Raw genomic sequence first — 27924 nt, 5'->3', positions numbered from 1 at the left:
AGCCTTTAATGATGTTTGTTACGCAGCCAGGAAAGGGGGCAGAGAGGAGGGGTGTAAGGGATGCTTAATTTAGCATTGTGGGGAATAAATGCCAGAAATGCAGTTTATCAGATTTGATTGAGGTTTTCTCTCCTCCACATGCTATCATTTCATTATTGATGTATGTGAGCCAACAAATCTCCATTTTGTGAATGCCTTCAGCCAACCCTATTCAGTGCTGACATCCATAAAAGTTCGTCAACAGAAATCTGGTCTTGGCACATCAGTAATGCCCTGCTTTAGTGCCCAGACCTTCTGTTCCTTGGTGCCAGATGCATTTTAGCTCATGATGAGTTTCTGGGTATGAGTCTTGGCAATCAGAACCTGCTGGGTTTTTGTTTTCCAGGGGTAAGAAGTGAGAAAGCTATGCCTCCACCCAGAAGAGAGAGAGCCCTTGCCCCAATGCTATAACCACTAATTTTCTCTTGATTTAGGAGCAGGGAACAAGGAAGCACTACGTTTCCTAGTATTTGTGGTGGGGAGAAGAAAGCCATGGGAACCAACTGGAAGACAAAAGAAAAATATGTCAGATTTTTTTGAAAGGCTGTAATTCACAGCTGGAAGAAAATTACTTTAGATCATCAGTGCATAGCTGCCAAAAAAAGAAGCATCTTAAAATGAGTAAAATAGATAGGGAAAAGAAGCTTTTTTTCAATTAAATGTAATTGAAATAGATTGTAAATCTCTTTATGTTGGGATTTACATAGATCTGCATTATGGAAAATAGCAAAGAGTCATGTCCAAGATGGATGACCTGGAGTATGTAATTATTCATTTCTGGAGAAACTAATCAGAGGATCTGTGGTGATTTGTTTTGTTTGGAATGTTTTTTGTACCTAACAGGCAGTTATCTCAAACAGTGCCCTACAGATGAACAATGTAGAATCACAGAACAGAATTTCAAGTGCAGACTGATGGCTCTGGTTCTGACTGAGTCTTGTATGAAGCCACAGGTGGGACTGAAAGTCAGAATTCCTGAGTTATATTCCCAGGTTTCCAACAATTTACTCTCTGATCCTGATGAGGTTGAAATTTGTCACACCTAAAAGCCTGGTTTTCAGAGGTGCTGAGTGCGTTAAAATCACACTGATTTCAGGCATGTAGTCAACTGCTGTGAGTGCTCGGCAGCTCTGAAAACCAGGCTCTGGGTATCGAAAGCAAGGTATCTCAGTCCATATGTACTTACCCTAATAAAAGAGGTTTGATTCTGAAAAACTTAGATCAATGAGAGTGGGTGCTGAGCACCTCTGAAAGTCAGGCCAGTTTTATTTAGATGCCCATTTGTAAGCTCCCATGTTTGACACTGTTGACTTTAATGTTAATTCCTCAGTTAATTCTGTAAAACCATAAATAACATTTCTTTGTCTCAGAGGAGTGGTAGGAGACTTTTTGATTCCTGTTTGTAAAGTACATTGAGATCCTTGAATGGAAGGAACTAGAGCTTAAGAGCAAAGTACTACTGATATTCAGATTGCCTTATTGTTTGTTGTTAGACATAGCCCTATTGTTGACATACATGACAGGATAAAGCAATTTGAATGGGCCCTGAATCATATAATGACATTGTGCTAAATATGACCAGGATTCAGCAAGGTATTTAAGTATGTGCCTAATTTTTAGTTTGTGCATAGTTTCCAGTGACTTCAGCAGCACAACTTACATGCTTAAAGTTTACGTTGATGCTGAATGATATTAACAATTAGGGCATGTCTACACTTATCTCCGGCGCGATAGATCCAACCGGGTTCTATTTATCGCGTCTAGGGAAGATGCGATAAATCGACTGCCGAGCGCTCTCCTGTTGTCTCTGGTACTCTGGTGGCGCGAGAGGCGCAGGCAGAGTCTACGGGGGACCGTCAGCAGTCGACTTACCGCAGTGAAGACACCGCGGTAAGTAAATCTAAGTACGTCGACTTCAGCTACATTATTCACATAGCTGAAGTTGCATAACTTAGATCGGTTCCTCCCCGCCCCCCGCCCCCCAAGTGTAGACCAGGCCTTAGTCACAGGTATACATAAGTATTGTGCAAGGCCTTGACATTTTTTTTAAGTTAGTATCTTTGTTGGCACTCTCTACAGAGACCCCCAGAGAGGTTCCTTAAAATCATAATTGAAGCACATAGTTGGGGTGGTGAAGGGAAGCTTCCATTTCTTTTCATATACCTTATCCGCACTCATAGAATGGAAGTAGCATATAGAAAAGTCAGGGCATCTAGTTCATCCCATGTATAGGATAGTTTTTTTGGTTAAACTCATTGGAGTGTGCCATTGCTCTTCATTAGTATAAATGCAACGGATGAATATTCCATCTATTTAGGTGCCATAGAGTATAAGCAGTCTATCCTTTTGTTATAAAGGGAGGTCAGCAGAGATTGTTTCTAGTTTGAGGCTTTCTCTGTGGTGTCTGCCTCTCTGCTGTCCTCTAGAGACATCTCCAAGGAGTTGGAATTGCAAAGCCCAGATCCATTAATCATTCCTTATGTTTTATCACCTTGATCTTCACATGACTTGGGCCAATTGTAGAATTGGTTCCAGTATCGCAGACGAAGTTATGGACTGAAACTTCTTTATTTTGTTGTTTTGTTAGCTGCTGGGTCCCCTCAAAATATATATGCCATGATCCTAGGGAGCTGTTTCTAAGAACTCCCTAGCTTGGATGGTATATTCATAGTTGTGGTTTTGATTCCCAAGGCAATTTTTCAGTTGTATCGCAGTATCTTTAGAGGAGGAATCACTGCCCTTTCTCTTTCACTTGTTTTAAAGGAACTGTTGACAGCTGATTGGCAACAGTGTCTTTACATGCTTGAAAGTAACGTATGTCTTCCTGACTAAGCTTTGATTAATCCATTTCAATTCATTTTGCCTCCTTTCAGGTGGAACCTGGTTAATCTGAGGAAGTGTGCAATGGTATAGCTTGATCTGAAAGAGTCTAAGTATGACTCCTTTCAAGTATAAATATAACAGTTCCGAGAGGAGAGGGATATAATAGTATTTATTTTAAATCACCAAGAATAACAACCATCAAATTGATAAGGTACAAATATTTGTCTAGCAGCTGATTAACACAGTATTTAAGGAGAAAGTTCAGGTACTGCATATCTGTGTGATGTCCTCAGCAGGAAGCAGACAACTGGAATCACTGATAGAAGTCAGGGGGGAAAGCACAGTTAATCATTTGTGGATATTTACACCTTTGCTGGTTTCTTTCACGGTACAAAGGCATTAGTGAAAGTGACACAAACAAGTTATGAGCCATTTACTTGGTCTGTCTGGAGGGATTTAATCTCACTTGGGTCATGGAGTTGAGTATTCTCTGGGAATTGGTGCTACTGTGATAGGACATATCTGAAGGCCTGGAGTGCAGAGATAAGAGTTTAAGTCCAGCTGGAATTAGAAGCAATAGAATTAGCTGGATTGTAATGCTGTAAACCTTTTGGTTCAGATCCTGAAATGCCTCTGGATAGCAGTTCAAATCTCTTCCAGATGGAGTTTTGGCTCTGGGACTTATGCATAAGGCAAACATTAGTGATGTCAAGGACTTTTCTGGAATATGCACAATAAAATCAGCCTTACATGATTCAGCATGCATTTTTCGTTCAGTGTTATGGCTTTTTTTTTAATGTGGGTATTTTTTGTTTTGTTTCCAAAGGCTAATTTTCCACTTCACTGACACTGACATGTTTGTTTATTTTTTAAAGGAAGACCAGGAGAATGTTTGAAAGGTCAGTGCTTTTATAATAAACGAGGCAAGCCTGAATGTGGTTGGCACATGCATATCACTTTGTGATAATAGGGATTGCTATTGTGAAAAACATAAAGCACTAGACAGAAGCTATAATAATTTATTTCCACTCAGTTTAAGCCCATTTAGCTTTTCAGGGAAGTGTTTTAAGATAGTGGCTGAGTGGAGACCCACCGCCACATACATATTTTCCATAATGCTGTACCGTTTCTGTGATCGTGCAGTATAATTAGACAAATGTAACAATGCATGAGTTGATAGATTAGTGCTATACTTGCATTAGGGATGAGAAGTTAATTGCAAACTGTGATTATAAAAGACTTAACAATTTGTTTTTCTGAATTTAAAATCATGTCAGGTTTCCCCCAGTGTAATAGGAAGTATAATTTCAATTAAGTTTAGATCTGCTGAACAGAAGTAAAATATGTTTCAGAGTAGCAGCCGTGTTAGTCTGTATCTGCAAAAAGTTTGGACTTGTGGCACCTTAGAGACTAACAAATTTATCTGAGCATAAGCTTTCGTGAGCTACAGCTCACTTCATCGGATGCATGCAAGTAAAATATGCATACACCCATGCAAAATTTTGCTTAGGGTATGGAACTGATATTTTAATTTGTTCTGTTTTTAATATTGACAAACTGTGTTGTTTCAGGGAATCTTTTATGAAAGACCATTAAAAAAAATCCTGCAAAATTTCCATTAAATTCAATGCAAAATATTCTTGCATAGCAACAATAATAATAACATTGACTAGCTAAACCCAGGTTTTCTGTAACAATAACAACAGCTAGCTCTTACCTAGCATTTTTCATCAGCAGATCTTGAAGCAGTTTCAAAGGAGGTAAATGTCATTATACCCATTTTACAGACAGGGGAACTGAGGCACAGAGAGGTGAAATGACTTGCCCAGGGTCACTCAGCAGGCCCCTAGCAGAGCCGGGAATAGAACCTAGTGTCCTGATTCCCAGTCCAGGGATCTAGGCACAAGGCCATTCTGCCTCTCTCTACCATTATGCATGACTATACTGCCAATATGCCATCATCTCTTCCCCCAGGGAAAAAAATATGGGACCTATGAAGCATGTTAATGGTTTTTCACTCTATAACTACGTGCAGATTAATGGTTATTCTACATAGGTATAAATCTTTGCTCTTGTGATGGGTGATATTGCAGGTTGGGTGACACTTTTACAGTGTTTGCCCCTTTTCTGGGTAGGGTGGGTAAGGACCGTAGCAGGTTAAGTCTTGTTCATATATCAGGAATCAGAGAACTTGGGGAATATTTTTTTGTTTTTTAAATTTGTTTAAATTGTTAAATAGTTTTATTAGATTTAAATCTATTGCCTCAATAGACCGTCGCTCAGGAATACTGATTTTGGCTTAGAATGTTTTGTGAAGTTCTGAAAATTCTAGAAGAGAAAATCCTATGAGTTTGTATTGAGAATTCAGATATTGTTAAAGAAATAAGTATCCCTAACAAGTGAACTAAAAGGACAGTTCAACTATGTAAAAGTGCACTTTCATGTTCAACAAATCTGCTCACTCTATGCCTAGTCATATCTATTTTTAATATAATTATATTTTACTACTTTGGACTCTGGCTGGCACTGCAGAAGTAATGATGCTATGAGAGAGCCAGCTAGATTCTATTTCAGCTTGACTATAAAAAAAAAAAAGAGTTAAATTACTTGTGAAATATTGTGAAATATTGATAGTATTAATTCTAATTAATCACCTCAATTTCTTTTTCCTTGTGTCATGTTTTAAATTAAACCATGAACAGGGCAAACTGCATTGTGGTGACAGCTAGAACATTATCCAAGAGTGTTTAGAATTTTTTAATGAATCTGTCATGTCTTTCATTACATGTAAAAGGAACCAGATACTAGCAAAAAATGTTATAAAAACAAACAAGCAAACTCTCTATTCAGAATATAATGCAATGAAGCCTGGTTTGGAAATTCAGATTAGTTTTTAATAGCTGTCAAGATATTAATAATAGTAGCCTAAATTTCTCTCTGAGGGCCAGTCTCTCTCAAACTAAAAAAGTAATTAGCAGACTAGATTCTTATGAGTGGACTTAGATTTAAATGGATTTGTTTGGATGTAGGTGATCACCTCCAAAAATGAGACAAAAGATACCATAATTGCAAAATTAAGATTTAATAGATTGGTAATATCATCTGGTACAGATTGAACTCAGATGTATTGTACACAATAAATGGCATCTTATATTGCTGCAAGGGGCCAGTTCCAAGTATAACTCTCAAAATATTTTGATTTGGGGTAGTTTAAAATATGACTGTTATTAACAGACATTCCAACATATCATCATTGTGCAAAACTGAAGTGAATGTATGTGTGCCATCTATGGAATTACTAGAGAATATCTCCTTCCACAATATCTGGACTAGGGACACATGTTTTCAGTATTGTATTTTAGGGTATGTCTTGACTGCACAGTTAAACCAGGGTGATTGGCACTCAGGTCTGAATATCTGGGTTAGCTTAGCTTGGATGTGAGCATCCCACAGCAAAAGCTCTACCTGAATTACAGTGTCCTCACTGTTTCTACACTGTCCAATGTGTGTCTGGGGGTGTATCCCATGGTTCTTTGTGCTAGGACACTCTAGGATTCTTTCCCAGTCAATTATGGGAGAACTGTCCTTTGTGGGGTATTATGGGGAAAGCATTGGAGGACTGTGAGTACTCAAGTGAATTTTGTCTGCATCCTCGCTGCAAAGTGGGCAGGTTCCTGCCCAAGTTATAGTGTAGCCTAAGCTCTAACCCACATCCCTAGCTGAGGCTTAAATCACTTCCAAAGCCTGATTAGAGGTTTCTCAACATGGACAGTAGGGGAAGAGAAGTTGTTCTAAAAGCTGGTAGGAGTCTGGGTTACCTGCAGTGAAGGCATACCCTTAGTGTGTTTACCTGAAAAGATCTGATGTGCTAGTTGGATCTTGGACTTCCTTGACCTTTGGGCCCTGTGCAATGAACAGAAACCCTACATTTAATCTCTCTTGCACTTGAACAAATAGATTTTATTGAAAAGGGGATACTGCTTGCTCCTCTTCGTTTCTGTCTCCTGCTTTTTCTAATTTTCCAGCTTTCAGTTCCATTTTCACCCTTTCGCTGCTCCCTCTGGATTTATATAAAAGTATGTTTAAGCAAAGTTTGCTCGTTCAAATATTTGTATGCCAGTTGAACATTTTATTTGATCAAGGGATCCTGTCACTAGAATTTTCACACTAACTTCCACGGTATATTAACACTAGTTAAGTGCTAGTTTAAAATTCTCAAAAAGAGTGCTCTATTCGCTTCTGTGTGGGTTAGTAGGAATTATGCTGTTGGGTGAAAACTGTATTTTCAGAAGAAAATGAGTTGGCAATATAACCTTGGATGAATATGGGAATAATGTCTGAAGCTAATTTAACCCATCTGATGCATATCCTTGTTTCTGCAAATCCTGTTATTAAAACAAAATGAATTAGTTCCTATTGACCTGTTTTCTAAATGGTATGTGGTGGTGCGTGTGTACTGCAGTAAAACAATAGTGGCACCCAGAAAAAAAAAAGCATTAGAGATGTGTCCTCAGGCTTTAATATACATTGTATCTTAAATTTTGGTATGTTAAAGTTTTCATTCTCCCATGAACTTTCCATTGGAACATGAGGGCATTCCTGCTGAAATTGATAAGCTTTTGTCCGTCAGTATTGCTGAACATGTGTAAAGTCAGAAATAGATTATGTACCAGTCTATTTTCTACAGGTATTGTATGTGTAATCTTGATTTTACAACTTTATTTTGCAGCAGCTGGAAAGTCTGGTTGACCATCTTTTGAAAAGTTGGTTCTTCACCAGTGACTATTTTATTTTAAGCCTTTCTGTTGATTAGTTAAGAAATTTGTTCTGAGAATCTATCCAGCATCTCACTAATCCAGCTTTGTCACGACAGTATCAGAGTCTGAAAAGTGCTCCGTTGATGAGCTCTCCTGGTATTCTCTGCAATAGAAAGACTTGGATTTCATCTCATTTCATAGGATACAAAATATTTCATAAACAAAAATATGTAAAACAAAGAAAGTGATTTGCAATTATCACACCTGAATTAAATGATAATTATTTGGGGATATTCATAGAGCTGAGGGGATATATTTTTCTTGTCCTAAATCTTTGGTTTATTATCTCTTGTATGGTACCATACAGCACAAATGAATTTACACAACAAGGTGTCTAGTTAGCATTTTTAACAAAAGCGCTACTTAAAGTCCTTGGTTTGTATATTGATTTATCTTAGTTAGCTCTTTACAGGGATTTCTCATATGTAAATAACTTTAAAAAAATGAGAAAAACCTAAGAGCAAAAGTTAGATCTAGACACAGATTATGAATTCCTCAAAGCGTACGGCTGATTGGATACATCTCTACTTGAAAAATGTAAAATATTTAATGTTTTGCTTAAACTAAGGACACAATGATGACTTTGGTGCTGATATGACAAAATCACAATCATTATTGTTTAAAAAAAAAAAGAAAATAATCCCCGTTCCGACACACCAAAGATATATTCTCTTTTGGAAGGACAATCTTGAAGGGCAAAAACTAACTGCTAAGAGATGGGTTTACAAGTAAAGAGTAAGAGATGTTTCATGCTGGCCTGTGAGAGCCCCTGTCCTTTGGAATGTGCTCTCCTCCTTCAAATCCATTGACCTTTAGGGCTCTCTGTGAGGCACATATTTTTATGAAGGTTGCTGAAGAAGCAAATATTTTTAGGGGTGATTTTTAGGGCAGGTGGAGAATAGCTGCATAGCTATTTTGTAAAGTGTGCTGCATGGCTGTTTTTGTAGCGCTGTGTGTTTTGTAGCTGCTGTTTCTTTTTCTGATTCACTGTATTTTTAAAAGTTTCAGAGTGGTAGCCGTGTTAGTCTGTATCAGCAAAAACAACACCCCCATCCTTTCATGTATTTATACCTGCTCGTGTATTTTCAATCCATGCAGCCAATGAAGTGGTTTCTAGCCCACGAAAGCTTATGCCCAAATAAATTTGCTAGTCTCTAAGGTGCCACAAGGACTTCTTGTTGTTTTTGTATTTTTAAAGTGTTTATCGGGGGTGCCAACAGCTTGAAATGGTGGCCTCTTGTTTTAGAATACTACATAAATTGAGAGTAGATAAAGAAAGTTTTCACCTTTTTAATTGCTTCAGTACTCCAAGACTGCAGGTGAGGCAAGTTCTATCTAGACCAGTATTTTCAGAAATGGATGCCTAAAGTTCTGTGTACATATTTAGGCATCTAAATAAATGGCTTGTTTTTCAAAAATATTGTACACTCAGCAGTTCCCATTGAATCCTGCGTGAGTGAAGAACAGGAAAAGTATTAAAGCATTGGGGAGAGTAGGGCTTGGTAGCATTACATACAGGTTTTCTTTTGTGTTTTTCTGTGCCCATCAAAAATATATATCTAAAAATAACCTAAGAGAGGGACCAAATGGGTTAGGTGACTGGGATGTAGAAACTTCCTCCTCTGGCTTGCTTATTTGAATGTAGTCTAGGTTGTTAACATTTGTTAGCTGATTAGGAACTTACAAAAAATAGGTTGATTTCATTCAAGTACCTACTGGATAAATGTCCATTTTGCAAAAACCACCATCAATCTTGGCACTAATTGGCGTCCTTGTTGGCTTTTTCAACAGAGAGGCTAAAGATGAAATGGGCACAGAGACTGACCCCCCTGGGCCCTAGAGATGGTTTCTCCAGAACAGGATTGTGGCATAGTGGGTGAAGTGATGGGAAGTTTCCCTATCTCTGCCCATGCTGTTCTGTACTACTTCTGTGGGTAAAGAGGGGACTTCACCTTTCAGAGGAATGAGCCTGAAACCTGTCATGAATTAAAATATTTCAAAAAAATAAAGGGTTGGCTGAAAGACTATTTACTGATTTCTAGAAGAAGCACAATAGTTAGATGGCCTGAGACCTTCCTACTTAAAAGACCATCTCTCTGCCTGTGTCATACTATCACATTTGAGGTCAACATGGATACTAGAGCAAAGACTCCCTCAGTGTAAAAGAGATGGGGCTGCCAGCACAGCATTCTTGGTGAGGGGGCGCTACCTTGGCTGTGCTGTCCCACACAGTCCAAAATAGCCTGAAGTAGTAGACCGCTCATGGAGGGCTGTAGAGCCCATTTATCGGAGCACTGGAGAGAGCTGAAGCAGTTAGAGTAGGATTTCTGTTTTGAGGAAAATGTGATGTGGGATGTAATTTCTAATTCACTTTGAGTCTGCTGACAGCTGATTAGTATGATGTGGCTGGGAGGGGAGCAAGGGTAAGTTCTGCTGCTGGATTGATTGTGAAACTTCTCCGGGGGCTTTCCAAATTAAACCAAGGGCACTCCTAGCTCCTGATGAGTGTTCTTTGGTGTAGATTCTTTTAAATCTAAGTAAACATTGAATATTGCAGTTGTGCTTCAGATAACATTTTGATGCTCCTCACACACCTTACAAGTCATCAGCTCTAAGTTATTTACCACAGTCTTCTTTGGCTCTCTCTCCACTGATCATAGATTCAGAATGATGTGTAAACACTTTGGGCAAACAGTTAAAAATCTCCTCATTGCACAGTGCTGAGGGACAGCTCTTTGTGTACCATATGCATCTCAGATCTATTTGAAGGCAGAATGAAACTTCGAAGTAATTAAAATTAGAAAAAGACAATAATTGAATGTGGTTGTTCAGACAGCTTGGGGAAAAGTATCTCCTATAATTTTTAGGGTTTCAGGTGCACTTTCAATTTTCTTCATTGAAGTGTAAACCCGGATTTTGGTGTCCAGCAGGGTTAAGCATTGAGACCAAAAGAAGAGGAGAGAAGAAAAAATGTCTGTCTTTGTAATGTTTGGTTTCAGAGTATGTTTATTTTCCCTCCACCCCCCCTGCTCCTCGGACATTCATGTTAACTGCTGGAAATGGCCCACCTTCATTATCACTACAAAAGGTTTTCTTCCCTCCCCCTCCCCCCGCTCTCCTGCTGGTAATAGCTCATCTTAAGTGATCACTGTCCTTACAGTGTGTATGATAACACCCATTTTTTCATGTTCTGTGTGTATATAAATCTCACTGTATTTTCCACTGAATGCATCCGATGAAGTGAGCTGTAGCTGACGAAAGCTTATGCTCAAATAAATTGGTTAATCTCTAAGGTGCCACTAGTACTCCTTTTCTTTTTGTCTTTGTAATGTGAATGTGTTAGAATCAGAATTAGTTCTGGTAAATGTTTGATAAGTGTGGAAGTTTTTGAAATCTGTTAGCTGGAAGGTAGATATTTCAGCTTGTAATATGAAAGGAAGATAGACTCTCAGGGCACGTCCTCAGCTGTAGCTCCACTTACTTTAGTGGGATTATGACAATTTACATCAGCTGAGGATTTTACTAACTATTTTCTGTTTAAAGCCTTTCCAGCAACATGTGACATCATGATTATATTTATCTTCCCATAACCCATGTAGTGTTGATTACAGGTATTTGCTACCTTCCTATCTGGTATGAAGATTCATTTAGCTTTGTTGAAGAATTTATTATAATGTCTTATAATGGGTACACGGGCCTTACGCTATACAATTGTTTATGGAATATGTTATGGCACTCTTCGTTTATTCTAGCCAAATTATGGAAAATGACTCTTCCTTTTTGTTTGCATATCTGCATGTTCTTCTTGTGCCAATCATCCCTTGGTGGCTGTTTAATACAGGATTTCTTCCTATATTCAGGATTTTTAGCATGTAGTTACCATCTGTACTAGCCCAATTTAATATTGATTTGGGTTTTATATGAAGAGATTATATGCCTGAGATTGTACGGTGACACCAGTGAACAAGGATGTTGGGAGAAAATGGCATCCCTAATCATCAGCATGAGTGAAGCAAATTCAGGTGTTTGTCCCCCTCAAATGCTGAAGGAAACTGTATCTTCATTGAATACCATGTAAAATGTATTCAGTCCCCATTCAGAGTCATAGCTTCCTTATGGGGTAAAAGGAAGGGGAGTCTTTGTCCAAAGTTAAGTCATCCTTCCCAAACTTTCAGCACACCATAATTCATTGTATCCTCAAAAGTCCCAGGGTAAAAGTACCTTGTGCCTTCCTATAGCCTTGTAAAATAAAGCTTGCTTAGCCAGCCCCAGTGAAAAACATGGCCTGCTAACTAGAGTTGGAGTTTGTCTTTTGAATAATTGATCTCTCTGACTCAGTGACTTGCAAGCTCCTTTGTCTCACAGAGGTCTCAGGCCATCCAGCAGGACTCTTAGAATTTCCTTCTCAGCTTCCCATTGACCATGAAAGTCAAGTCTTCAATTGCAGCAGCTGCAACTGAGCCCAGATAGTCCATTTCCTGCCTCTTCTGTATGTATTAACCCCTTACATGGGTTTATATACCCCATTGCACATTTATGATCATCTGGGATCTGTTTGTGTTAGCTGAAAATAAATGAAATTAGATAAGGGATTAATGGATGTGTTTTCAGTTACTGGTTTCAGAGTAACAGCCGTGTTAGTCTGTATTTGCAAAAAAAGAAAAGGAGTACTTGTAGCACCTTAGAGACTAACCAATTTATTTGAGCATAAGCTTTCGTGAGCTACAGCTCACTTCACTGGATGCATACTGTGGAAAGTACAGAAGACGTTTTTATACACACAAACCATGAAAAAATGGGTGATTATCACTACAAAAGGTTTTCTCTCCCCCCACCCCACTCTCCTGCTGGTAATAGCTTATCTAAAGTGATCACTCTCCTTACAATATGTATGATAATCAAGGTGGGCCATTTCCAGCACAAATCCAGGTTTTCTCCCCCCCCCCCCCGCCCCCAAACACACACAAACCCACTCTCCTGTTGGTAATAGCTTATCTAAAGTGATGACTCTCCTTACAATGTGTATGATAATCAAGGTGGGCCATTTCCAGCACAAATCCAGGGTTTAACAAGAACGTCTGAGGAAGGGGGGGGGTAGGAAAAAACAAGGGGAAATAGGTTACCTTGCGTAATGACTTAGGCACTCCCAGTCTCTATTCAAGCCTAAGTTAATTGTATCCAATTTGCAAATGAATTCCAATTCAGCAGTCTCTCGCTGGAGTCTGGATTTAAAGTTTTTCTGTTGTAATATCGCAACTTTCATGTCTGTAATCGCGTGACCAGAGAGATTGAAGTGTTCTCCGACTGGTTTATGAATGTTATAATTCTTGACATCTGATTTGTGTCCATTTATTCTTTTACGTAGAGACTGTCCAGTTTGACCAATGTACATGGCAGAGAGGCACTGCTGGCACATGATGGCATATATCACATTGGTGGGTGTGCAGGTGAACGAGCCTCTGATAGTGTGGCTGATGTTATTAGGCCCTGTGATGGTGTCCCCTGAACAGATATGTGGGCACAGTTGGCAACGGGCTTTGTTGCAAGGATAGGTTCCTGGGTTAGTGGTTATGTTGTGTGGTATGTGGTTGCTGGTGAGTATTCGCTTCAGGTTGGGGGGCTGTCTATAGGCAAGGACTGGCCTGTCTCCCAAGATTTGTGAGAGTGTTGGGTCATCCTTCAGGATAGGTTGTAGATCCTTGATAATGCGTTGGAGGGGTTTTAGTTGGGGGCTGAAGGTGACGGCTAGTGGCATTCTGTTATTATTCTGTTAAATAACAGAACACCACTAGCCGTCACCTTCAGCCCCCAACTAAAACCCCTCCCCTTCCCTTGTTTTTTCCTACCCCCCCCCTTTCCTCAGACGTTCTTGTTAAACCCTGGATTTGTGCTGGAAATGGCCCACCTTGATTATCATACACATTGTAAGGAGAGTGATCACTTCAGATAAGCTATTACCAGCAGGAGAGTGGGGTGGGGGGAGAGAAAACCTTTTGTAGTGATAATCACCCATTTTTTCATGGTTTGTGTGTATAAAAACGTCTTCTGTACTTTCCACAGTATGCATCCGATGAAGTGAGCTGTAGCTCACGAAAGCTTATGCTCAAATAAATTGGTTATTCTCTAAGGTGCCACAAGTACTCCTTTTCTTTTTTCAATTACTGTTTGTTTATTGAGCTGTGGACGAGTACTTGGTACTGTCCAAACAAATAAGGAGATGCACCAGGTACCCCAAGGATCTTGTTTTGTGGAAATTGTTAGCCATTCAAAATGCTTGACTCTGCATTCCATGATACGATAGCTGGTAGGTAATGGTGAAACTACATTGTGTTTTCCTTATATAAATTTGTATAATTTTTCTTTTGGAAATATTTCATTGCAGAAATATGTTGATTTCAAGCAAACCAGCTGCTGTTACAAACTGTATTTCCTAAACAGTTGTATTTGCACTCCCCTCCAAATTTTTGTTTGGTCATTAGAGCAGCTTCTTGCTTGGTAGTGAGGCAGATCTGCTTTTCTTCTGCAAGCTTTTTTGTGTTCATGGCTTGGCAACGTTAACCATGACAACTTCATTAGAATCAGTTTATTGTGTGTGAGATCCAGACATTCTTCTCTCAAAATGGTTGTCCTCAGATGCCAACCTATACTGGAGCCAGAACTCACATCTGAAAATTTTGTGTAGAGCAAGATAGGACACTGCTAATATAAGACTTTTTATCTTGCAAACTTTCACATGAGTAAGTCATTACTCAGGTGGCTTATCCCATTGATACTGAGATTATTCATGTGAATGAGGATTTGTACATGTTCTATGACTATAGCCTTACTAAATTCACAGCCATGAAAAAAGTGTCACGGACCGTGAAATCTGCTCTCCCCCTGTGAAATCTGGTCTTTTGTGTGCTTTTACCCTATACTATACCAATTTCATGGGGGAGACCAGAGTTTCTCAAATTGGGTCCCTGACCCAAAAGGGAGTTGCAGGCGATCGTACAGTTATTTTAGAGGGGATCGTGGTATTGCCACCCTTACTTCTGCCAGTGGCCGGAGAGCAGTGGCTGCAGGCCAGGCACCCAGCTCTGAAGGCAGCATCCTGCCAGCAGCAGCGCAGAAGTAAGGGTGGCAATACCATACGATGCCATCCTTACTTCTGCACTGCTGCCTTCAGAGCTGGGTGGCTGGAGAGTGTTGGCTGCTGACTGAGGGCCCAGCTCTGCATGCAGCAGTGGAGAAGTAAGGGTGGCAATACCATACCATATCATCCTTACTTCTACACTGCTGTGCTTTCAGGAGCTGGGCTCCCAGCCAGCAGCCACTGCTCTCCGCCTGCCAAAACACACAGACAGTTATTTTATGATAACATTTCAAGTACTGTAAATGGAACAAATTGTGTAAAAAGACTAGTAAAAATCTCCTGGTTAAACTGGTAATTTTACATTTCTATATACCTTCTTTTTTTTTTCTTTTTTTTCTTTTAAACAAGGTGTCTAACATTGTTAGGCTGCTTTTTGGGGATTTAGAGCAATATATTTTCCACAAAACTGGAAGCTGTTATTTATGTGGTTTTGTTTGGTAGCAAAGTAATAATGTTTATATGATGATGATATCTGGGCACACACTAGAAATATAATAAGCACCTTATCTCATTTAATAAACATAGTCCAGTTGTATGCATAATTATCAAGATATAAAGCAACCTGAAATAGATAGGAAGTGCTACACGATAATAAATGTAGTTGTTCAAATAGATTTACTCATTCTGAATTTAAATGAGATCTCCAATCTCTTAACACTTAGAAGCACATCATGTGGTCTTTGCCCGGCTCTAATCTGGGTAGCTGCAAACTTTGCTCACACAGCAGCCAGATTATTCTTAGTAAAGAGAGCTTGAATAGCTGAAGATAATCAGATGGTTCTCCTAAATTAAATCTGTTAAAGAATTCATAAAAATAAATCGCTGTATATGTAAGTCTTAATTTGTCCTCTGCATTACTGCTTTAATAAAAAGGATGAAAGGCTCTGTTTGGATGTACCATCCTGTACTGTGCTCAGAACAAACATGCCCTCATTCAGCAATGGAAATTTGGTGTACGTGGGGATTATTAGAGGAGGGTAATATTCTTGGTTAGGGGAGTTGAGACTGGGTGAGGGTGCTGTTTTACCACTGGTGAACGCTCTCAACATGATAGCTCTGATGCATATCTAAACTACTGTACTGTAGGTGTTAATTGCATTGACAAAAATGTGATACCTTCAGTCCAAATCCTTATTCATTTCTCTGTGTATGTTCAGGAACTGAAACAAATCCTCCCTGTCCTTCCCTTTCATGGATGGACCTCAATTTTGTCAGCCAGTCCACTCTTGTGTATGTCATCTGCCTATCTCTCACACCTGCTTTGGGACATCCATGAAGCTGCAGGGACCATTAAAATGAAACATACAAAATTATGATTAATACTACAGCAATACCATCTGACCATTAAAATCCTGAAAAAATCAATAAAAGTAATCATTTCAGTTCCTTTTCCAGATTCCAGTGCCTTCTTGCAAGGCACTTGTTCTTTGGACTTGAGAACTGTTATGGGAATTCTCACAGTGTATAAGAATAAGAGGTTTGGAGGCACTAGATTTTTGCAACAAAAGGGTTAGCAAAGGGGCAGGAAGAGAGGAAAGCTATCAGTGTAACTGGACTAGCAGAGGTTACTTATTGAACACCAATAGGCTGCTGAAAAACATTGCTTTGTGAAGCATCTCTGCAATGGGAGCAGAGCCAGTTTTCAAAATGGGGAAGGGAAAGGCTGATAATTGCCCTATAATTTTTCAGAGGGGTGATATTGAAGGACCAGCTCCATGAATAGAAAATCTATGAGAGCATCTATGCAGGTTTAGGAAAACATGCATTGCCCCAAAATGTGATTGTAAGGCTCAAATGCTTGCTTTATGAAAGCCTTTCAAACATAAGTAGTGAGAATTAGGAGAAAATAATGGCTAAGATTAATTGTTTTCTGCTAAGATGTTATAACATGCACTTGATGTCTGACAGCATGTTGAGTAAGCAATGTCACTATTCCCCCAACACTCATGGCCTGTGTTAAATTGTACACTATTTTGCTGTTGGAATAAGTGCATGAGTAGTTTTCATGCCTCAAATAGAATGATGGAATATATTGCAATTGCAAGTAGATAAAGCAGCATGTTAAGAATGTGCAACAGTCGAAAGCTTGGGCTGACAGCTGTAACATAAATGCTTTGGCCATAGTGTCCAGGGTGTAATTTCTTGCAAGGACATTTGGTTAATTTTTTAAACTTTTTGCACTGATTTCTGTTACTTTGTGTTCAGCACAACTTGCACAGATAAGTAGTTTCTGGCAAACTTAACCCCTTGTGCAATGAAGTGCAGCAAGCGCAACAGACAATTCACCAGCAAGTGACTGAGGGATGATAATGGCGGAAAGGCCACAATTGTGTCTGTGATGCCAGAGGCCACACTGCATGCTGGCCCTGTAGCAGTAACAAAAAGGAAACCTAATCCAAAGAGTGGTTTCAGCACCTTTTGCATAGGAGATCTTTTGTTTGTGGGTGCAAGGAATTAGAAGCATTCTGGGAGAGCCAAGCTGTGCTTAGCACACCAAATTTGTCTAGAATAGACAAAGCCATAGAGGATATTCTCCAAAGGAATGTGAGAAGTTGCCACTGGACTTGGCTTAGATATACTGTAGCACACTCCCTTACTGACTTGTATTCTGGTTTGAATTCTCTTATGCACCAGACGTTATTCCTTACATTACTTTAAAAATCTTTTTTGCATTAATGTTTGTCCCTCACTTGGGTCATTTCTCAACATTTTAATGATTTATGTCGCCCATGTAGATATTAGTAGTTACAAAGATGTGTTTTAATGATATTCTACTTCATATTGTTCACTGGGGAAGAATATAAAGCAGGGAAAATACAAAGCATTAAATACACGGATAGTTTCCAGCCTTCTAAATGATTCAAACTGTTTGATGAATCACTGAATTCTATTGTTGACCTCTGTTTCTGACCTTTCTCTGATTTCACAGGTCAACAACTCAATCTAACTACTGCATTTTGAATAATTTGTCATCTGAGATCTCAAGAACACCTCTCCAGTTTTTCATTTTTTTAAAGTGATGATTGCAAGGGATCAAAATGCAGCTGCAGCTTTTAAAATAAAGTTAAACCTTCACTACGGCTGGAAAGCAGTCCCAGTTTAATCAAGTTTCTAGCGATACATTTAAGGGCACCTGAATCCTCCCAGTCTTTCCTCTCTTTATCATGGACCTACGATCCAATATGCCTCCCACCCCCACACCTCTCCCCAAAAAAACCGAAACAGAAAAAATAAAAACATATATTACTATTAAAAGTAAATTCAACTATACTCTTTATTTTTTTCTTATTCGTTCATATTCCAGTCTTCTTGATACTTCATTTTTATTCTGCTCTTTTCCCTTTTACACATTTGAAAAAAAATCAGTGGTGTTTTTATTTTGATCTGCAGCTTTCTCTAGGAGCCATGTGACTACTACATGAAGGGCAGTCTCTTTAATCTTGCAATCAGGAGGTTTTTCTTCTCATAATACACTCTGATTAATGTAAACTAATAATTATAAACACTGTAGTGTGCAGTGTGTTTCAACAGTGCGACTGATTGGCTGATTTGTAGTTTGACAGATTTTTCTAAAGCTTAGGAAAGAACAAAACAAAAATTGCATTTCAAAGTGCTTATCTCACTTGAATTTGTGTTTTTATTTTGGCACAATTATACCAATGACATTTAGTACCAGTATTGTTAAACAAATGTCAGCATTTTAATTATGTTGCATTTTCAAGGGTTTATAACTTTTGCTGCTTTACTAACATGGAAAGTTAGATATAAGATTTCAGCTAACCAGTATCTCTTTAAAATATGTGAAATTATTATTAACAACACTTTACATACCATAGCATCTTTCATCTGAAGAGCTGCAACTTCTTCACAGATTTGGGTGATAAGTATTAACCTCATTTTGCAATGGGCAGCGATCAATCCAGCGAGGATCAATTTGTTGGGTCTGGTCTAGACACTATAAATCAACCCCTGAGCACTCTCCCATCGGCTCCTGTACTCCACCGCCCCGAGAGGCACAGATGGAGTCAACGGGGAAGAGGCAGCTGTTGAGAAGATACCACGGTAAGTCGATCTAAGTACCTCGACTTCAGCTGGGTTATTCACGTAGCTGAACTTGTGTAACTTAGATCAATTTCACACACACACACAGTGTAGACCAGGGCTAAGTGACTTTCCCTAAGTCACTCAGCATGTCAGTGACAGTCAAGAACAGAAGCAACATCTTCTGACTCCTTGCCATGGTCTCTAGCTGAGCATTGAAGGAGACAGAGTAGTCTAGCAATCTAATACCTATCAGGGTAAATTGAAACAGTACTATTGACTTGAAGTGCAAGTTACATCAGGCAATAAGCTATCAAAAGGGGCAAAATATATATCTTTTTTTTTTGTTCTGGGTAGTTTTGTTCCTCCAGAAAATGAAAAGGAAAGTTGTAATTAAGTAATATTTATAAAATACTTTGGCACAGTCAACATAACTGTCCTTTCCTTCAAATCCCTCCTTAATAGCCACTTATTTTTCCAAACCTTCCTGGATTAATCTCATACCTTGTATATTATATCTCTTGTTCCTTGCATTGGAACTACTGTCCTTTATTTTATATTTCTTTGACTTGGAGACCAATCCTGGAAACTCTTATTTCCAGAAGTTTGGGCAAATTTTATGCTGGTGTGCATCCATTGATTTCAGTGAAGTTACACCGGCAAAAAAAAAAAAAAAAAAATCTGTAGTGTTTGCTGCTTATGAAGCTTTGATAATAAGTGCTATGGCTGGTAATGTCCTTCCAGGATAGATTATAAACTTCCTTGTGTAGAGACCTTGTGCCTGATTCTTCTATCACGTATGCTGGTATAGCTCCATTGACTTTGAGAGAGTTACACCAGTTTACAATGGTGTAGGTGAGAGAAGAATTAGGTGTCTTGGGTCCAATCTTACACTAGTGAAGTCAGTGGGTGTCACTGTTGTTCCTTGAGCTATGTTGCACGTGTCCTTTCCACTTCAGGTGTGTGCATGCCCAGTGCATGAGTCCGGAGTTGGAGATTTTCCCCGTTTGGTGCATGAACTTTCTCCTGCCTCATGCTGCTGTGTGGTAGTATAAAGTTTGGAGCTGCCCCATCAGGTCCTTCTTGCTGCCTGAGATTGGTAGACGGAGCATGTTGGCTTGCTTTGCAAAATGTTTTCCCTTAAGCCTTGCACCGGCTGCAAGAAGTCTGTCCTGGTAAGTGACCCTCATTCCACCTGTTGAAAGTGCCTAGATGAGGGTCACATCTGGGACAGGTGCCAAATCTGTAGAGACTTGAAGCTCTGGACTAAGAGAGCTAGAGAGGTGAGACTGCATTACCTTCTCGTGGAAGCAACCTTGCGTTCACCATGGGGCTTTCACTGGAACAACCTTTATTCATACTCAATAGTAACTGCAAATAATGTAATCACTAGAGCTTGCCAAAGGGCTGTTCTTTCCCTAAGAGTTAGAGCGGGTGGAAAGGATATGGTTCATTTTGAGTTCAGGGTAAGTTTGGGGATTTGTTTTTTTGCAATCTGGCCACAATTTACATGGTCATTAATTTCCCAAATGCTGAGAGATCCAGTTTTTGCTTTTGTATAAACCTTTCACATGGTAGGGTTTCCGTATAGTTTACTACTTAATTCCTCCAGCAGTGACTGTCCTATGCAGTATCTAAATTTGGTTAATAATGTTTTAATGGTTAAAGCCTTTATTCTTTGTTCTTATCGGTGGGGTGTGTGTGTTTCTTGTTTCTATCACACCATTCTATCATTCATTTGTTAATAGTAGTTTTGAGATTAACATAAAATTGGAAGCCCTATTGTAATTTTGAGTGTTTTGGGTACCAGGCGATACTTGCGTAGTTTACAGATATAATACTTTGCAATAATAACGATGACTGTAGTCTTTAACTTGGAAGTTCTTTCTTCTTGTCTGTCTTTTATCACAACCATAAATATCATTGTTTCCATTCAACATGTTGTAGCAATGACCATTCAGGATTTTCTATCTGTTTACTTTAGAAATGGCTTTTTTCTTTAACAGAATAATTAGGTGAGATATCATAATAATTCAAACACCATCGATATGGTCTTACTCCCTTGTATACTTTTTAATTAATAATGTGTATTATACTTAGAGGTGGTGATAATGAAGATGATCGAAGAAAGTCTGAAGCAATTCTCTTGTTGGTTTAAATTAAAGTTATTAAAGTCCATGTGATAGGTAGGCCCAAGTCCTCCCTTGTGCATTTGACTTTAATCTCAGTAAAACAGAAGCCACTTAAATGGTTAAGAAAACAAATACAAGAAAAAAAATGAGGAGTACTTGTGGCACCTTAGAGATTAACAAAGTTATTTGGGCATAAGCTTTCATGGGCTAAAACCCATTTCATCAGATGCATGCAGGGGAAAATACAGTAGGAAGATATATATACACAGAGAAGATGAAAAAATGGGTGTTGCCATAGCAACTGTAACGAGACTAATCAATTAAGGTGGGCTATTATCAGCAGGAGAAAAAAAAACTTTTGTAGTGATAATCAGAATGGCCCATTTCAAACAGTTGACAAGAAGGCATGAGTAACAGTAGGGGAAAAATTAGCGTGGGGAAATAGTTTTTACTTTGTGTAATGACTCATCCTGAAGGTTGAAACAACAGACTGGACTTCTACATAGAGTGCTTCCGCCGATGTGCACGGGTTGAAATTGTGGAAAAGCAGCATCACTTGCCCCATAACCTCAGCCGTGCAGAACACAATGCCATTCACAGCCTCAGGAACAACTCTGACATCATAATCAAAACGGCTGACAAAGGTGCTGTTGTCATCATGAATAGGTCAGAATATGAACGAGAGGCTGCTAGGCAGCTCTCCAACACCACATTCTACAGGCCATTACCCTCTCATACCACTGAAAGAAAAGAAACTACACCGTTTGCGCAAGAAACTCCCTGAAAAACCACAGGAACAAATCTGCACAGACACTCCCCTAGAACTCCGACCAGGAGTATTCTCTCTGCTACCCAAGATCCATAAACCTGGAAATCCTGGATGCTCCATCATCTCAGGCATTAGCACCCTGACAGCAGGATTGTCTGGCTGTGTAGACTCTCTCCTCAGGCCCTACGCTACCAGCACTCCCAGCTATCTTCGAGACACCACTGAGTTCCTGAGGAAACTGCAATCCATTGGTGATCTTCCAGAAAACACCATCCTGGACACTATGGATGTAGAAGCCCTCTACACCAACATTCCACACAAAGATGGACTACAAGCCATCAGGAACAGTATCCCTGATAATGCCACGGCAAACCTGGTGGCTGAACTTTGTGACTTTGTCCTCACCCATAACTATTTCACATTTGGGGACAATGTATACCTTCAAATCAGTGGCACTGCTATGGCTACCCGCATGGCCCCACAGTATGCCAACATTTTTATGGCTGACTTAGAACAACGCTTCTTCAGCTCTCGTCCCCTAATGCCCCTACTCTATATACGCTACCTTGATGACATCTTCAACATCTGGACCCATGGAAAAGAAGCCCTTGAGGAATTCCACCATTATTTCAACAATTTCCATCCCACCATCAACTCAGCCTGGATCAGTCCACACAAGAGATCCGCTTCCTGGACACTACAGTGCTAATAAGCGATGGTCACATAAACGCCACCCTATACCGGAAACCTACTGACCGCTGTACTTACCTACATGCCTCCAGCTTTCATCCAGGAGACATCACACGATCCATTGTCTACAGCCAAGCTCTAAGATACAACCGCACTTGCTCCAATCCCTGAGACAGAGACAAACACCCTACAAGATCTCTATCAAGAGTTCTTAAAATTACAATACCCACCTGCTGAAGTGAAGAAACAGATTGACAGAGCCAGAAGAATACCCAGAAGTCACCTACTTCAGGACAGGCCCAACAAAGAAAGTGTTTTGCCGATACAGACTAACACGGCTACCACAAGAAAGTCACTTAACATTTTCCTGACCTTATTCCATATATCCCCCTCTGAACAACATTGTTGTAATTTTTCCATTTTCAGTCGATCAACTATAGGCTCAGATAAACATTATTCAGACAGAACATGGGTCTTCTGTAGCATTTTTAATCATGATGAAGAAAGTATCCCTGGCTAACTTTAAGCTTTGGGAATACAGAGTTGAGAGTTTGAGTGTTCTTAGGAACACTAGGCACAGAACAGAAGGAGCTGCATTTTCTATTAATGATTAAGCTTTAATGACAAATGTCTTTTTGCCACTTTTAGAACCTTTGACTGTATTTTGTTAGCAGAAGAGTAATAAAGTTCCCGTCTAGCAAAGTTCCAGTAAAGAGAAACGTGTATATGTTTTCTTAACCATTAGATTTAAAAAGTTGTTTGGATTTTATTTTAAAGGGTCCATCTTGCTGGGAGGATGTGCTGATTCCAAACAGAATAGCTGGCACTTGCCAATCCCGGAACTGCCGTGGAGATATAGCGGTAAGATATTGTCAAATGTCATGTTTCTCCAAGACTCAGTGTAATGAGACCATTGCAGAAATAAAGATTTGTAACCATATTAGAAGTACTTGATTAGACATAAATAGTAAATTGCCATAGATTCTATATTTTAAACAGAATTAGTGACTTACACCAGTAATATAACAAAAGTGGGATATCTGTCAGTCACTGCTCAGAAAATAATATTATTGCCCTGTGGAAAATGAGGGAGATTTGTATTTTTTATGAATATATGTACCTCAGTTTACCTGCTTGCTGATATTCTGTCTGACTGCATTGATTTAAATCTAAAGGAGCTGTTAAGAGCATAGGTGGATTGGGGGGGGCAAAAGGGGGCATTGTGCCCCTAAACAATAGACATAGTTTGGGGGGACATGGAGGGTGTTGCTTCCCCCTCCCCCCCCAACTGCAAGCCTGAGGCAGGCATGTGCAATGTTCTGCAGAGGAGATAGGGGACTACTTCCAGCTTGTGCCCCTGAGGCAGGGAGTCAGAATTTTGTTTATAATCAAGGTGATTAACAGGTAATTAAGATAAGAAAGGACTATTAGGATGTTTCCTAAAGTTAAATGATCTGTTCCAAGCTTGGTGAACTGCAAAAGTAAGTAGCCTAAATGATAGGTTACATTGTTTCAATTGTTGTACTCAAAAGGTGGTAACAAAGTTACTAACATCTTTCTTTGAGAAGATAACTGATTTTTTAGACAAAGGAAATGCAGTAGATCTAAACTTTCTGGATGTCAGTAAGGCATTTGATACAGTTCCACATTAGAAATTGTTAGTTACATTGGAGAAGATGGGGATTAAGATGAGAACTGAAAGGTGGATAAGGAACTGGTTAAAGGGAAGACTACAACAGGTCATACTGAAAGGTGATGTCAGGCTGGAGGGAGGTTACTAGTGGAGTTCCTCAGGGATTTGTCTTGGGACCAACCTTATTTAACATTTTTATTACTGACTGTGGCACAAAAAATGTGAGTGTGCTAATAAAATTTGCAGATGACACAAAGTTGGGAGGTATTGCCAATATCAAGGAGGACTGGAATATCATACAAGAAGATCTGGATGACCTGGTAAACTGGAAGAATAAAAATGGGATGATATTTAATATTGAAAAGTGCAAGGTCATGCATTAAGGATTAGCAACAAGAATTTTTGCTGTAAACTGGGGATTTATCAGTTGGAAGTCACAGTGGAGGAGAAAGACCTGGTGTATTGGTTGATCACAGGATGACTATGAGCCATCAATGTGATGCGACTGTGAAAAAGGCTAATGCAGCCCTAAGATATATCAGGCGAGGATTTCCAGTAGAGACAAGGAAGTGTTAGTACCATTAGACGAGGCACTGGTGAGACCTTAATTGGAATACTTAAAGATGAATTCAAACTGGAACAGGTGCAGAGAAGGGCTACTAGGATGATCTGAGGAATGGAAAACCTACCATATGAGAGTAGACTCAAAGACCTTGGCTTGTTTAGCCTAACCAAAAGGGGAGATATGATTGCTCTCTATAAATATATCAGAGGGATAAATACGAGGGAGGGAGAGGAGTTATTTAAGTTAAGTGCCAATGTGGACACAAGAACAAATGGACACAAACTGGCACACCCAGCCGACAGGAGACACTCACGAGAGGTGAGTGCGCCCCTGGCGTCACACCTTGAAAATCACTTTAATTGTCAACCCAGCAGAGTCCAACCCATCAACCTTCAGGGCATGATATATTTTTCAGTTTTAGACGATCAGTATTGTAGTGCTCTTGTTTTAATCTCTATATTTCAAGAAGATAACATTATCATCTTTCTCGAACCCCATTAGGTGCATGAGACAGAAGTCAAATGGTGCCAGTCATCCCTACCCAGGGCTCTTTCTCTCTCCCCCAGTCTTCCTTTTTGGTGCTGTTCTACTTTGTATAAATAGTTAAATATTCCCTGTACCAGTTAGAGAAACTGACTCTATAACCTGGTGGTACTCAGCTGGAATGTGGAAAACGCAGGTCCCTGCCCCAAACCAGGTAGAACCTGAGTGTCCCATATATCAGGTGAGTGCCCTAACCACTGGGCTGTTAGCTATTCTGGGGTGTTGTTCCTCTGGGTGGGGGTGGGGGGGGTTGTTTGTTTTGTTTGTTTTGTTTGTTTGTTTGTTTACATGGTACATTTCAGAGGGTCTTATTTTCTCTCTGCATCAGAATGAAAACAAATATCAAAACTTGACACTTTTCGTAAAGCAAAATTCTTGTTTTGTTGCCATTCCTAAAAATAACCATTCACCAGCATTAAGTCCTCTGGAAAAGAGCTTTATTCTGTAAATAATTCAATTTAATTAAAACCTGCCCCACACTCTCTTTTCAAATACATATACATGTTGCATTTATGAAGTCCGTAGTTCTTATGGGTTTTTTGCCTAACATGAGAAAATATTATACCTTATAATATTTGTGTCATTAATGGCTATAGTTTCCTTGTTAGTTGGGAAGAGGATTTACTAAAGATTTACCTATTTTTTGACAAACTATAATAAACTAATTTCATTTTTGGCATAGATCTGTACCACCTCCCTCCCACCAACCTGAGGTTCTGTGGTAGTTTAATTATAGTTTGTATATGCTGCTTCAGGGTTCTTATCTCTCTTTTAATGTTGTTCGCTCATTCTGCTTCTTTGTCTTTTTCTTTAGGATGGATGCATTCAGTGCATTGTTAGCTAAGGTACTTAGCTAAGGATTCTTTTCAGGTACCCTGTGTATTCTGGTCTGACTGATTTTATGTAGCTGGATTTGCCAGTATAGTTAACAAAGCTGTGTGAAACTTTCTTAATGAAACATAAATGAGATGGAATTTCTTGGGCTTTGTGTTTTGGTACACACCTGTGACCCAGTCCAGGTGCACCTAGTGGTTTATGAACCTCTTCAGAAATCACAAACTAAGTTTTGGACAGGCCTGAGCTGAAAGGAGACTCAAAGAGCTTGGCTTGTTTAGCCTAACCAAAAGAAGGCTGAGGGGAGATATGATTGCTCTCTATAAATATATCAGAGGGATAAATACCAGGGAGGGAGAGGAATTATTTAAGCTTAGTAGCAATGTGGACACGAGAACAAATTGATATAAACTGGCCATCAGGAGGTTTAGACTTGAAATTAGACAAAGGTTTCTAACCGTCAGAGGAGTGAAGTTCTGGAATAGCCTTCCAAGTGGAGCAGGGGAAGCAAAAGACATATCTGACTTCAAGACTAAGTTTGATAAGTTTATGGAGGGGATGGTATGATGGGATAGCCTAATTTTGTCAATTAATTGATCTTTGAATATTAGCGGTAAATATGCCCAATGGCCTGTGATGGGATGCTAGATAGGGTGGGATCTGAGTTACTACAAAGAATTCTTTCCTGAGTGTCGGGCTGGTGAGTTTTGCCCACATGCTCAGGGTTTAGCTGATCACCATATATGGGGTCAGGAAGGAATTTTCCTCCAGGACAGATTGGCAGAGGCCCTGGGGGTTTTTCGCCTTCCTCTGTAGCGGGGAGCACTTGCTGGAGGATTCTCTGCACCTTGAAGTCTTTAAACCATGATTTGAGGACTTCAGTAGCTCATACATAGGTCAGGGGTTTGTTACAGGAGTGGGTGGGTGAGATTCTGTGGCCTGTATTATGCAGGAGGTCAGACTAGACGATCAGAATGGTCCCTTCTGACCTTGAAGTCTATGATTCTATGTTTTTGTAGCTGGCATTATTCATTGTATGTCTGTCTGTCTTTCAGACTTTTATTTGTATTGTAGTTACACCTAGAAGGCCTAGGTTTCTGAGTGGTAGCCGTGTTAGTCTGTATCAGCAAAAACAATGAGGAGTCCTTGTGGCACTTTAGAGTCTAAACAAATTTATTTGGGCAAAAGCTTTCGTGGGCTGTAACCCACTTCATCAGATGCATGGAGTGAAAAAAAAGGAGGCAGGTATAAATATACAGCACATGAAAAGATGGGAGATGCCTTATCAAGGTGTGTGTGGAGGGGTGGAGGGGGGGGTCAGTGCTAATGAGGCCAATTCAATCATGGTGGATGTGGCCCATTCCCAACAGTGGTCAAGAAGGCATAGTATCAACAGAGGGAAAATTATTTTTTGTAGTGACCCAGCCACTCCCATTCTTTATTCAGGCCTATCTGTGACAAAATCTTAGCCTCAACTATCATGTAGAAATTTGCCTTCATGGCATAGGAGATAGTTGTATTACCAAGATAAAACTACTGCTTTAGTACCAGCTCTGATGTCATTGATAGTTCACAAAGTGTTTTGAACTGCTGCACCCATGTTGTTCAAAGGCCTGTGCGAAGTAACATGTTGTGATCCCTCCTTATCTGTTATCAGTTAGATCTACTTCCACATAGACATCTCTATGTGCTACCTACCTGCCTGTATTCTTGCTTAGACAATGGAAGAATTCCTTTCCTGTTCACAGGGCTCTGTACTTTTAGTGACTCCCTACATGGATCAGCAAGCCAGGAGCTGAAACTGAAGCTCCATTTTCCAGATAGAGAACAGGGAATGGCAGTTGGAGACTTCAGTCTCTGTCTACTTTTGGCTTCTTGTGGGACATGGCAATCAGAGATTGTG

General features: G+C 39.6%; 1 protein-coding gene across 1 annotated transcript in view; it reads left to right on the top strand.

Moving 5' to 3' along the window:
* Window positions 1-27924, top strand: part of PRKN (parkin RBR E3 ubiquitin protein ligase) — a 1223721-nt gene that overhangs the window by 580626 nt on the left and 615171 nt on the right. Inside the window, exon 5 of the mRNA XM_074948732.1 lies at window positions 23224-23307. Coding sequence (XP_074804833.1) covers window positions 23224-23307 — 84 coding nt within the window. The remainder of the gene's footprint in view (window positions 1-23223; window positions 23308-27924) is intronic.

The sequence above is a fragment of the Natator depressus genome, chromosome 3 (genome assembly GCF_965152275.1).
Source record: "Natator depressus isolate rNatDep1 chromosome 3, rNatDep2.hap1, whole genome shotgun sequence".
Taxonomy (NCBI): domain Eukaryota; kingdom Metazoa; phylum Chordata; order Testudines; family Cheloniidae; genus Natator; species Natator depressus.
The sequence above is the reverse complement of the archived record's forward strand: the minus strand, read 5'-3'. Positions and strand labels throughout refer to the sequence as shown.